The following is a 12908-nucleotide window of genomic DNA, read 5'->3' as shown; positions in this document are numbered from 1 at the left end:
ATATATGAAAAATAGAACCAACAAAGTTTAGAATGAACTAAATCTATAGGGGGGATTGAGCATGCGCAAAAAGAATCTAATTCACCTTTCAGTGCTTCCAAATCTTGACTTGCAAGTTTCTAACTCCATTTTAAAGTCTGCAAATTTCTTATTTAAACATAAAAATAATTTTCTGATAAAATGTTTTAAAAAAAAATTTGTCTTCACGTGAAAAGGTAAGAAAATTAATAATAAATATAAATTGCATTTTTTTTATTTTCAGTACTTTTAAAATATATTTTTTCACAATAGTTACAAATAATTTTTTTTTCTTTGCTTTTATATTTTCATTTATTTCTAGTTATTTACTTTTTTTATAATTTTCTAATTATACGAATTTAGTTGTTTAATAATTAAATGATAAATTATTAAACAATGGTGTTTAAATAAAAAATCAGAAAAAAAATATATTTTCCTATTTGAAAAGAAGTTTTTTTTACAATTTATTAAAAATAATTTTGTTTTTAAAAAATTTTTATCAGAAAAATATTTTTCAATTTTTAATAATGATAGCCTCCTAATTTAATAATCAACAAAAGTTGACATTTCAAGAACAATTCGTCATATTGAAAATTTCATATAAAAGTATAAACAAATGAAATTTGTATAATTATTCTTTTTTAAGAATTAACATACAAAAAATTAGAAATTGCAAAAACTTTTTTACCAACGAAATGAATATTAAAAAATTTCTTTTTAATTCTGGACATTGTTTGAAAAAAAAAAATATATATATATATATATTTTATTAAAGGAATATTAATAGTTTTTAAAAAAATTGTAATAAAATTATTTTAAGTAAAAAATTTTTTATCTCTGAAATTTTTATATGACAAAATGGTTAATAGTAAAAAAGAGAATTTATTTTTTAAATGATAGAAATCGATATTGAAATAATAAATATATAAATAAACAAAAAAAAATTGGTTTTAAAATAAATAATTATTGGAATACCAATATCACAGCTGTGCGATTTTATTTAAAATGTATGTCACATTCGTCGTCAAGGCAACGCAGTTTGCGTCTCGCTGCATCTTATGTCTAAATATACCAACATCGTAATGCACTCTATGAAGTTTTTGTACCTCTTCTGTACCATACCATGGAAAAATATATTCTGTTTACATTTCTTTCTATTAAATCAAAATCTAAATAAAAATCAAAGCCTTCACAAGACATGAAACACATACTTTTTAATAAAATTTTCCTAACAAAATTATTTATTATTTATATAAAAATATTTATATTAAGTTATTTTTATTTAAAAAAATATTTTTAAAAAAAATTTATTAATACATTTTTATATTTATGTAAAAAATTGTTATCTATAAATTTTTAGCTTACTTTCAAAAATTACATATTATTTATTTAACAAAATAATTAGGAAAAAAAAATTTCTAGTTTTTCTTTTTTAAAAATTAATTTTTACAAAATTATATACTGATAATCACGTTTATAAAAAGCAGAAATCTATCTTACAATGTATACGAGCAATTTGGAAAGCATCTGCAATTTTGTTTACAGTACGTCGATCTTCTTTAAGTGTTTATTGAAAATCACACATGGGGAATTCCATGTGAGATCATTAAAAAAAATTTCAAATTTTTTTTTGAAACATTTTTTTTCGAAATTTATATAAAAAATAAGAAAACGCGTAATTTTTTATTTCTGAATTTGATAAAAATTATGGAAGTTATGATTTTTTAAAATTTAAAGTTTTTCAGAAGCCGAATTGTCTTGAAACCTGTTTTTTTCTGTCATTATAATAGATAAAAAATTTAATATATATGAAATTTGTTCGATTTTTCTTTTAATCAAAAATAGCATAATTATTTATTAATTAACAGCGAAAGTATCTAAAAAAAATTACGATAGAAAAAAAACTCACTTCAAACGTACTTAGGCTTTTAAAAAACGTTTAATTTAAAAAAAAATCATAACTTCTCCAATTTTTATCAAATCAAAAAATAAAATTTCATAAAAAATTAGGAAATAAATGCTTTAGTAAAAAAATTGTATTTTTAATAAAAATATTTTAAAAATAAAAAAAAGTTTTATATAAAAATTGTAGTGTACACTTTTTTATTTTATAAAGAAAAATTAATTTAAAGTTATTATATGTTATAGATTAATTTTTACAATGCTGCTAAGATATTTATTGGTTTTACTGCTACCAGGTATTTTGGGATTTAAAAATATTCGTATTGGTTTGTATCCAATTTGTTCTCGCATTAAAAATTGTGTTTCTTCAAAATAATTGACATACCTATAAATAAAAAATTTTTAGGCGTCATTTTCGATGGTGATCCAATAATTGAAGATATTTTTAATATCTCAGTAAAAATGGTTAACAGAAATCGAAATTCGGATCATTTTCTACCATCGGAGAAAATAATAGTTGAAAAACGACTTGTTGAAGTTGATGATGTTTATGGTGCATCTGAAAAAGGTTTAATTTATTTATTAAATTTATATTTAGACTACCCAGATAGCACGTAATCTTGCAGCAACCTTGCGGCAAGCTTGCCGCGCAATATTGCCAACCTTGCACGGCAATATTGCCGCAAGGTTGCTGCAAGCCTAAAATGTCCCAGCTGATCCAAGCTTGCATGGTAAGCTTGCGGCAAGATTGCCGTGCAAGGTTACTGGCTTACTGCAAGATTGTTCAATAAGTTTATCGCAATATTGCTCGGTAAGCTTGTGGCAAGGTTGCTTGGCAATCTTATGGCAAGCTTGGAGCAATTTTTTTGGAGGGAAGAAATTTATTTCTGTATATACATTGAGCACCAGTTTCTGTGAAGTCAAAAAAATTTATTGCGCAGCCATAAGTGCTTGTGATTGCAAGTGCGCATAGTGCTCATTTTCGTAAACCTTGAACGGCAATTTTGCCGCAAGCTTACCATGCAAGCTTGGGTCAGGTGGGACATTTTAAGCTTGCAGCAACCTTGCGGCAATATTGCGCGGCAAGCTTGCCACAAGGTTGCTACAAGATTACGTGCTATCTGGGTAACTGAATTTTTTTTACTCTAACAAAAAATCTCTTTATTCACAAATTTTCATGCATTAAAAAATTAGGTCAATTAACGAAAAAAAAATCAATGAAAATTTTAAGGCCTAAAAAAAGAATTTTAGATATTAGTCCTTTTCCCTAAAAATATTATCTAAATAACTGACTAAATGTAAAACTTTTCTCCAGTTTGTGAACTCCTAGATGTAGGAGTAGCTGCAATTTTTGGACCACAAAGTAAAGCTAGTTCTAGTCATGTACAAAGCATGTGTGATGCCATGGAAATTCCACATGTTTCAACAAATATGGAACCTTATGCAGAAAGACTAAAAGCCATAAATATGCATCCACATGTCAAAACACTGTCCTCGGTAAGAAACAAAAAACAGTTTTTTTTAACCAAAAACTAATTCATCTTTATTTGAAACAGGTATTTTATCATCTTATAAAGGATTTCAAATGGAAAACTTATACTATTTTATATGACAGTGATGACAGTTTAATTCGCATGACACCACTTCTTACATATTATGGAACTTCTGGTTATACAGTTACTGTTCGTCGTTTAAATGGTGAAAATTATAGGTAAATGAAAATTGAAACCTTTTATTTATTAAAATCTGTATTAAATTGTATTTTTGTTTAAAAAAATTACAACTAAAATACAAATCATTTATATTTTAGGCCAGTACTGAAAGATGTTAAGAAATCAGTGGAGCATAATATTATTTTAGATTGTGATATAAAAATTTTGCTTGAAGTGCTAACACAAGCTCAACAAGTTGGTTTAGTGGCGGATAAATACAATTTTATCGTTTGCACTTTGGTAAGTCAAATTCTAAATTTTTGTATATTTTACGAGAGAATAAGTGGAAAATCTTCATAACCCTTCCCAGTAAAAAAAGATTTATTGAGCAAGCGATTTGGCTGATTGAGCAAGCCGTCTGCCCAATTGTCTAAACGACATTCGGACAATTGGACTGTTTGCTCAATCATCCAATGCATTATGCCCAATCACCAACATTGTATTTCGCGTCTAATAAAAGAAGAAATCGGTCCGAGTGTTGAGAAAATGATAAATCATGAATAATTATTGTTAAAAAGCAAGAAGTAATATATAAAAATACCTGAAATAAGAATAAATAACGAGTTTTGTAAAATGTTATTTTTTAGTTGACAGTGCACTGATGTAATATGAATTTTGTCGGTAAAAGTGAGGAGTATGATAAAGAGAAACGTTTCTTTATCGACTCGTGATACATTTCAATTGATAATAAAAAATTGTAGATTTCTTGTTTTTTTAAAAAATAAGGAGAAATTTCAATTGAGTATTTAAAAATAAATTTTAATTAATTTAATTTAATTTAATTAGTGGATTAATGAATCAGTGAAGTGAATTAAATTAAATTAGGTTAAATTAGGTTAAATACATTGAATAGTGGTAAGTAATTATATTTTGTAAAATTATTATTTATTAATAGAATTATATTCTTTGTTAATTTGTCTAGTATTATTCTTTTTACAAAAAAATAAGTATAAATAAAAAAATGAGCCTCATAACAAGAATTATTTGGTCAATATTTTAGGAAGGTGTCATTTGAAGAAAATATTGAAAAAAAATTAAAAAATTTTACTGTTAATTTAAATTTTTATAAAAAAAGACGCAAATAAAAATGTTTAAATTTAACTTAATAATAAATTGACCAATTATTATTAATTATTATTTTTCTCACAATTATCGTGATACTATATATATTTATAAAAAAAAACAGCATTTTTGCTTCATATGCCAAATATTTGAATAATTAGATGTTTTTTTTTATTATAGATCCGGGAGCATTATATGTTTTAGTGTAAATTATATTTTGATCCTTGATATATAAAAATAAAATTTTCTTTAAAATAATTGGATTAATTTAAATCTCCTATTTATTGTTTCTTTTAATAAAAATCCTATTTTATTTAATTAATTGAGTTTAATAATATAAATATATTATTATTAAATTCAATTATTTTACTTACCAGTTTTTATTTATACTTATTTTTTTAAAAAGAATAATACTAGACAAATTAACAAAGAATATTAATTAATTCTATTAATAAATAATAATTTTACAAAATATAATTACTTACCACTATTCAATGTATTTAACCTAATTTAACCTAATTTAATTTAATTCACTTCACTGATTCATTAATCCACTAATTAAATTAAATTAAATTAATTAAAATTTATTTTTAAATACTCAATTGAAATTTCTCCTTATTTTTTAAAAAAACAAGAAATCTACAATTTTTTATTATCAATTGAAATGTATCACAAGTCGATAAAGAAACGTTTCTCTTTATTATACTCCTCACTTTTACCGACAAAATTCATATTACATCAGTGCACTGTCAACTAAAAAATAACATTTTACAAAACTCGTTATTTATTCTTATTTCAGGTATTTTTATATATTACTTCTTGCTTTTTAACAATAATTATTCATGATTTATCATTTTCTCAACACTCGGACCGATTTCTTCTTTTATTAGACGCGAAATACAATGTTGGTGATTGGGCATAATGCATTGGATGATTGAGCAAACAGTCCAATTGTCCGAATGTCGTTTAGACAATTGGGCAGACGGCTTGCTCAATCAGCCAAATCGCTTACTCAATAAATCTTTTTTTACTGGGTTGGTATTCAAGGTACTTGGAGCCCGGTGCTCCTTCGCTGCCTGCGATATGATTAATTTTCACCTTATCGACATACTTTTCTCTACATAAAAAACTGCTTGGGCTTCGACTGCAGTTTGCAAACTTATGATCGACTTTATTGCACTTGAAGCACTCCACTGAAGCACACAGTCGATCTGTCCGCTGCCTTACAAAATCTTCATTTGGAGCTGTACGCCAGGGTTGGTTTCAATTATCCCCACTAGCCATTTGTCATAATTCTCATCAACTACAAAGTGAAAATTTAGTAACTTTATTGTTAAAATTAAAATTTACTATTAAGTTACTAAATTTTCACTAGAGCAGGGTGCGGTAGTTGACGAGAATTATGACAAATGGCGAGTAGGGCAATACATAAAGCCAATCTTTATGCGTCCTAATTTCTCCAGCCTGTTCTCCTCCTTCTCCTCTGGGTCGCTAATCACAACCGTGAGCTTCATTCGTAGTCTGTTAGTAGAACAGTCACCTTTCTGCTTTTTGGACTTTGGAGAACTTCTGTCAACTCTGATGGACCACTTCTTCCTGGGTAAGGCAATCCAGATTGCGAATCTCCAGTGTGACCTGTCGATTCACGGTCTGCACCTTTCCCATACTTCCAATTGTTTTGGTGATCTCAGCAGAGAATGCTTCTTTATTGGAGTCTCCTCCGATTTTGATCAAGAGATCTCCTTTTCTTGTTGGCCTTGCACCCTCGACCTGAGTGACTGGCGTCCAGATTCACATCTATCCGAATTTTGTTCAGTACGTCGTCATACGTTGTTCCTGTTGCAACTCAGATTATCATTGTAGATCCACTCGGTCTGTATGGACATCAGCGGACGAATAATCCCAAAGTTGCTCTCTGCGTGTCGTAAAAGGCGACTAATAAGCAGGAAGGAGCGGTTAGTTTCGAGGCTTAGATAGAATCCTTAAGCTAGTACTCTTACCTGAGTCAAATGGTCATGGATCAGGTATCCTGGGAAGCTTTCCTTGCTTGAGCGAGGAAAGAGTCCTGTCTGGTCATTTAGTATTGGACTCGTTGGGGCAGTGGTTAAAAGTTCACCTCGCTTAAAGCAAAAGAATGGAGAAGAAACTGATCAGTCTTCTTTGAAACTGTCGACGTGTGAGTTGCAGTATAACAACTCGGGCAAGAACCTTCATAGTTCCTGGAAGACTGGAAAAATCCCACCCTAAATCGAGGCTCCGTAGTGTTCTCTCTAAACTTAAAAAAGACCCCTTTTAATTAAAGTAAGAGTGCGATGTAGTTCGATGATTGTTAAACGAATGTTTGAACGACGATATACAGTCAGAGTCACGAATCAATTTTCGAATTACTGAAAAGGAGTTAAGCTGAACTAACTAACCTCTTTTTATTAGGTATTTCAAGTCGATTACGCAATTCCCGCTGTAGATCCACTCGTCACTTCCTTCTTACTGGTTTCGTTAGGATTCGGAGCTAGCGTCACCTTCGCAATCTTTTTGACAAGAGGTGTCTCCTCTTGCTTCTTCTTCTTCTTCACCTTGTTGTCAGTTCTCTTCGGACTGCCAGAGCTTTTTCTTCGTTTCTGCGCCTCTATGACTGCGTGCCAAATCCGCTTCTCATGGATGCACTATCTTTTCCTGTTTCGCTCGGTTTGGTTCACCTCCACATTGCCTATAGCACCAAGGTTGCTATCTCGATTATCAGCTAGGGCGTGCTTTGTTTTCGCTTCACTGACAAAAATCCTAAAGAGTCCTAAGTCCGTCCTTAATATTCACGTTGACATTCTTCTGAACTCTGCAAGACTTTATCTTCTTAGAAATCTCCCCTTCGATCCTCTAAAGACACTCAGCTTCCTCCTGCCTACACTGTTAAAAATCGGGCTTCAACTTTACACTAAAAAAATTGAAATTATATATTTTCAATCTTGACAAGTGCGAATGTTTTTATTTCATTGGCTTAAAGTTTTTTGTCCAACCAATGACATGCAAACATTTACACTGTTCGGATTGAAAATATATTATTTCAATCTTTTTAGTGAAAAGTTGAAGCACGATTTTTAACAGTGTAAGCGTTAAACAATTCTCGTATTCTTCTTTGATTGTTCCATTATCCAGGTCAGACAGAATCAAACTTCTTCCGCTGCTGACACTAGAAAACGCTTCAAGCGCTTTCTCTTCTACTGCCAAGTTTTTCCAAGCGGACATGCATCATGGAGGCGAAAATTTGCGGTTCGCAGTGGGAGTAACTTGTCTCTTTCGTTACCGTTTGTGTGTTTAATATGACAAATATAAAAATACCATTTAATATAATTATTGTTACAAATATTATTAAAAATTTTCAGGACTTACATACACTAGACATTGAGCCTTTTCAATATTCTGGAATGAACTTCACGGCAGTTCGTCTCATTGATCCCGATGATTACATGACTAGAAGAATTATAGAAGATTTTTTTCAACCAAAAGGAATAACGACTGCAAGTCAATTAACATTAGAGCAAGCATTAATGTTTGATGGGATTCAACTTTTTGCACGAGCTTTTAAGCAACTAAGTGATGCTGTTAAAATAAATATCAAAAAGTTACCATGCAACGGTTTGGAGAATTGGGAACATGGAATAAGTCTCAGTAATTTTATGAGAGCTGTAAGCAATGAAAATTCATATTCTAACAAACGTAATTAGACAAGAGAATTAAAAAATTATTTTTCCAATTGACTTCCAGTCAGAAATGCGTGGGCTCACAGGTTTAGTAAAATTTGACACTTCTGGATTTCGCAGTGATTTTCAACTAGATATATTGAATGTAGGTTGGAAGGGTATTAAAAAAATTGGCACTTGGAATAGTACCACTAACATTGATTGGATACCGGAATCGATTTCATATGATCCATATGCTGATTTGAGTCTTAGAAATATGACTTTTAGAGTTCTTATATCGCTGGTTTGTAAAGAAATTGAAAATTTTAAGTCATAATTTTTTTTTTGCTTCATTTAACTTGAAACTTTTGTTTTCTTGAGATTTACAGACAAAACCATATGCGATGCTGAAGGAATCATCAATAAAAAAAAGTGGTAATGATCAATTTGAAGGTTTTGGAATAGATGTTATTCATGAGCTCAGCAAAGCTTTAGGATTTAATTACACATTTATACAGCATGATCCTGATTATGGAAAGTTTGATAACGCAACTGGCCAGTGGACTGGAATGCTTAGGAAAATAATGGACAATGTTAGTTTTGGCTATATTCAATAAATGGACACAATCATTTAAGGGGTAACGCCGCACTTTAGAACAACAACAACAACATAAATTAATTTTTAGATGGCAAATAAAATTGTTAATATATATTACGCGTAGAAAATATCGTCCCTGTTGTATTTTAAAATCAATTTTTTCAGTATAATTACCCTTTAGATCATTATAATCTTTTCTTACAGGATGCAGATTTGGCAATAACAGATTTAACAATTACAGCTGAACGTGAAAGTGCAGTAGATTTTACAATGCCTTTTATGAATCTTGGTTAGTGTTATTTATATGAATGGGTTATTTCATTTTGATTTATTTTCGAATTCAATTTTTAGGAATAAGCATCCTTTTTACAAAACCGAAAAAGGCTTCTCCAAGTCTGATGTCTTTCTTGTCACCATTCTCTAATGAAGTATGGCTTTATGTAATTGGTGCTTACGTATTTGTCTCCATTGAGTTCTTTATCATTGGCAGAATGTGCCCAGAAGAATGGACAAATCCTTATCCTTGTATTGAAGAACCGGAGAATCTGTACAATCAATTTTCACTTAAAAATGCTCTATGGTTTACAGTCGGAGCGATGATGCAACAAGGAACTGAACTTGCACCAATGTAAGTTTACTTATAGGGTTTTTATTCCCTTTACTATTAGTGGCAGATGATAAATTACTTCTGTCCTCAATTTACAGAGGTGTTTCAACAAGAATGCTAGCAGGTAGTTGGTGGTTTTTTTGTCTTATTATCGCCAACTCTTACACAGCTAACTTGGCAGCTTGTCTTACAGCGGAAACATTAGTGAAACGAATTGAAAACGTTGAGGACCTAGCTAATCAAAATGAAATAAAATATGGTGCAAAATCTGGAGGATCGACTATTTCCTTTTTTGCGGTAAGAAAGTTTTATAATCTCCAATGATGTTTGAAAAAAGAAAGTTCATTGAATTTAATTACAATTTAGAATTCAGCTAATCCAACATACAAAAAAATGTACAAATATATGACAGAAAATGCTGCATCTGTTTTATTTGATTCAAATGAAGAGGGTAGAGACAAAGTACTAAAAGGTGATTATGCATTTTTAATGGAGTCTGCTTCAATAGAATACCTAAGTGAACGAGAATGTGACCTAACTCAAGTTAATGGTCTTCTGGACCAAAAAGGCTATGGCATAGCTATGAGAAAAAGTAAATAACTGTTAAAACAATTATTTTTTAAAATATAAAATCATAAAACTAGACTTATAATAGTGTATATCAATAGATTCGACATACAGGAATGAACTGTCGTCTGGTGTTCTTAAATTACAAGAAAATGGAATGCTTGCATCACTAAAAACGCAATGGTGGAAACAAAAAAGAGGAGGTGGTAGTTGTGAGGTATTAACAGACTAAAAAACTATTTCGCAAGAATTAAATTTTTTTTTAAATATTAACAAAATTCTAAACATATCATTTACAGAAAGATGCTAGTACAGGAGCACCAACACCATTAAATTTATCAAACGTAGGTGGAGTTTATCTAGTATTGGTAGTTGGTATTGTTTTCTCATTTTTCTTATCATTGGTTGAATTATTGTGGGAAATAGGCTACAACGCATTTAAACATAACGTAAGTAAATCTCCATGACTATTTTGAATTTCTTTTCATCATACCTACACTAAATTGCAATATTTTGCTTCAAATCAAACTTGAGCGAAATCTGATCAAATTCGCTAAGAATTTCATTAAGTTAATCCGCCAGGATTTAATTTTAAAACTAAAATTTGTTTTAGGCTTCAATTAAAGAAGAACTTATGGACGAATTTAAATTTATTTTGAAATTCAGTGGTACTACTAAACCGGTTAAAAATAGAAAATCAATATCGAGTAAAAGTGAAAAGGATTCACAAGATTCAACTCCTCCTTATGGTTTTATTCCAGCAGTTGTTACTACCGGTCCACGTAACGAAAGTGAAACGTAACAATATTTATGGTTTTTCTACGAAAAAAATTAATTATTAATATCGTCATTGTCAAAGAAATATTACTGTTACTCTTTTGGAATAATACAAATAAATTAGTAGAAATTTTTCTTGAATAATTATTTGTAAAAAGTTTAATAATCATATTTCAAGTAATTTTTGAATCATCTGGAATATTTAATATTATTATTAATATTATTTCTGTTACTTTGCTTTTGATCTCTAATAAATATTTAGGTTGATGCTTTAGCATCTTTACCCTTGATATCGAATATTGAAGGAAATTTGGATCCTTGAAGATGGTCTATTTAGAAATTATTGTAGACCCTCATCAAGTATTTCTACTATGCGAGGGCGCCGGCGTCGAGGACGGCAGTCTTTAGGATTATATTTGAGTATGTTTTGAAGGATCTTGTTTTCATGATTTTCAACTTGATTAAACAGTTTTAGGGCCAAATCACGACCATATTTGCGTATGGTGGGAATTTTTAAATCTTTATGAAGTTGAGCATTGGTAACAAACCAAGGAGCGTTTGTTATTAATCTTAGTAGCTTGTTTTGAATGACTTGAATTTTATCAATGTGAGTATCAGCCGCAGAATCCCAGGTGCCGATGCAATAGGTTATTGCTGGTCGAATTATGGATAGAAGTAGAAGTCTCTTCGATTCTAGGTTGAGTTTAGGATTTTTAATGAGTGGTCCTAACGAGTTTATGGCTATAAAACCTATTTTCTTGATCTCATCAGTGTGCTTGCACCAAATTAATTTACAGTCAATATGGATTCCCAAATATTTGGCAGAATTGGACCAAGAGATGCTTTTGTCAATTACTTTGATCATTCCGGGTGAATTTCTGTTAATTCTGCACGGAGAGAACTCTGTTACTAATAACGCACAAGTAGGTGCCATTCGCTTTTCGTAACAGAAGCGCCTTGCTAATTTAGGTCAGATTCATGCGTTAAGTGCAACACTAGTTTCAGTGCGCGAATAGTAAAAGTCACGTACAAATTCTCCACTCAACTGTTGCTACAAACGCTCCACACCTCTGTGTGCTGCATTTGCTCGAAATCCATGAAAAATCAGCATGGATTTCTTGCAAATCGAGGAAAAACGTAACGCGCGTGCGCAACGAATTTTTATTCCTATGCGTTTCGATTTCTTTCATTGACGAAATTCACGATGCCTGCGCGTTACGTTTCAGCTCGATTTGCAAAAAATCCATGCTGATTTTTCATGGATTTCGAGCAAATGCAGCAAAGAAAGGCGTTGTTCATTTTCGTCATGTTTCTGGAGCGTTTGTTGCATACACTTGTTGTAGAATTAGTATGAGAACTTATACTAATATTTCACACAGCACCGTTTTGCTATAAACTCATAAATTCGTGAAAAAATAACTCCAGTCTCAAGCGATATTTCCAAAACATATTCTGTTGGAAAAATAGTAACAGCCCGTCGAGCAATATTCGTAAGAGAGTTCTCTCCGTGTGGTCATTTGATTATTATATTAAACACACGGACGGTAAAGAAAGACCCAAGATGCCCCCACCGTGATCCGCAAATTTTCACCACCGAGATGCGCGTTACCTACTCGGAATGAGTATAGTTCCGCACAGATTCTAAGTTTCCCCCGCCAGAGTCGTATAAAAAGAAGCTCACCGGAAATCGAAAGCACATTCAGTTCGAAGCACCTCGGTGAATCACTGCTATTTAAAACTGGTAAAATCATACATTTCGTGTTGACACGAATCATTGCGAAGCATAATATGTAAACATACAAGATTTAAATTGCCGGCCGGTTTTATTTCAAAGCATTAATAATTTATGTCGGAAAGTTTGACATAACCACTGACAGTGAAAAATACAATCTGTGAATTGTAAGGATAACAAGTGATTTTATTATACTGAACAGCAAAATTATTACTTTTAATGTGATGTCAAATTATAGTTGGTAGCGAATGTAGAGGTT

The 12908-nt window shown here is 30.7% G+C and overlaps 1 protein-coding gene across 1 annotated transcript; it reads left to right on the top strand.

Moving 5' to 3' along the window:
• The first annotated feature begins 103 nt into the window (after nt 1-103).
• LOC127289046 (glutamate receptor ionotropic, kainate 2-like) lies at nt 104-11061 on the top strand. The gene is made up of 16 exons (XM_051316801.1): nt 104-215; nt 2167-2246; nt 2327-2488; nt 3236-3417; nt 3477-3631; nt 3731-3872; nt 8072-8374; nt 8454-8672; nt 8758-8961; nt 9171-9255; nt 9318-9594; nt 9672-9870; nt 9940-10165; nt 10242-10357; nt 10440-10589; nt 10754-11061. The coding sequence occupies exons 2-16, from the start codon at nt 2180-2182 to the stop codon at nt 10940-10942; spliced, it is 2676 nt and encodes an 891-aa protein (XP_051172758.1). The 5' UTR covers nt 104-215; nt 2167-2179; the 3' UTR covers nt 10943-11061.
• Nucleotides 11062-12908: the final 1847 nt, after the last annotated feature.

Source organism: Leptopilina boulardi, unplaced genomic scaffold, assembly GCF_019393585.1.
Source record: "Leptopilina boulardi isolate dan_hultmark-lab unplaced genomic scaffold, ZJU_Lbou_2.1 LbouV2_399, whole genome shotgun sequence".
Lineage (NCBI taxonomy): Eukaryota > Metazoa > Arthropoda > Insecta > Hymenoptera > Figitidae > Leptopilina > Leptopilina boulardi.
This window is presented reverse-complemented; position numbering and strand designations above follow the sequence as displayed.

Excerpts from the sequence above, each read along its gene's own strand:
- LOC127289046 (XM_051316801.1), top strand. The coding sequence starts at position 2,180 with ATGCTGCTAAGATATTTATTGGTTTTACTGCTACCAGGTATTTTGGGA. Across the intron at positions 9,595-9,671 it reads GGAACTGAACTTGCACCAAT|AGGTGTTTCAACAAGAATGC; the intron begins GTAAGTTTACTT and ends CTCAATTTACAG. Across the intron at positions 10,166-10,241 it reads TGGCATAGCTATGAGAAAAA|ATTCGACATACAGGAATGAA; the intron begins GTAAATAACTGT and ends GTATATCAATAG.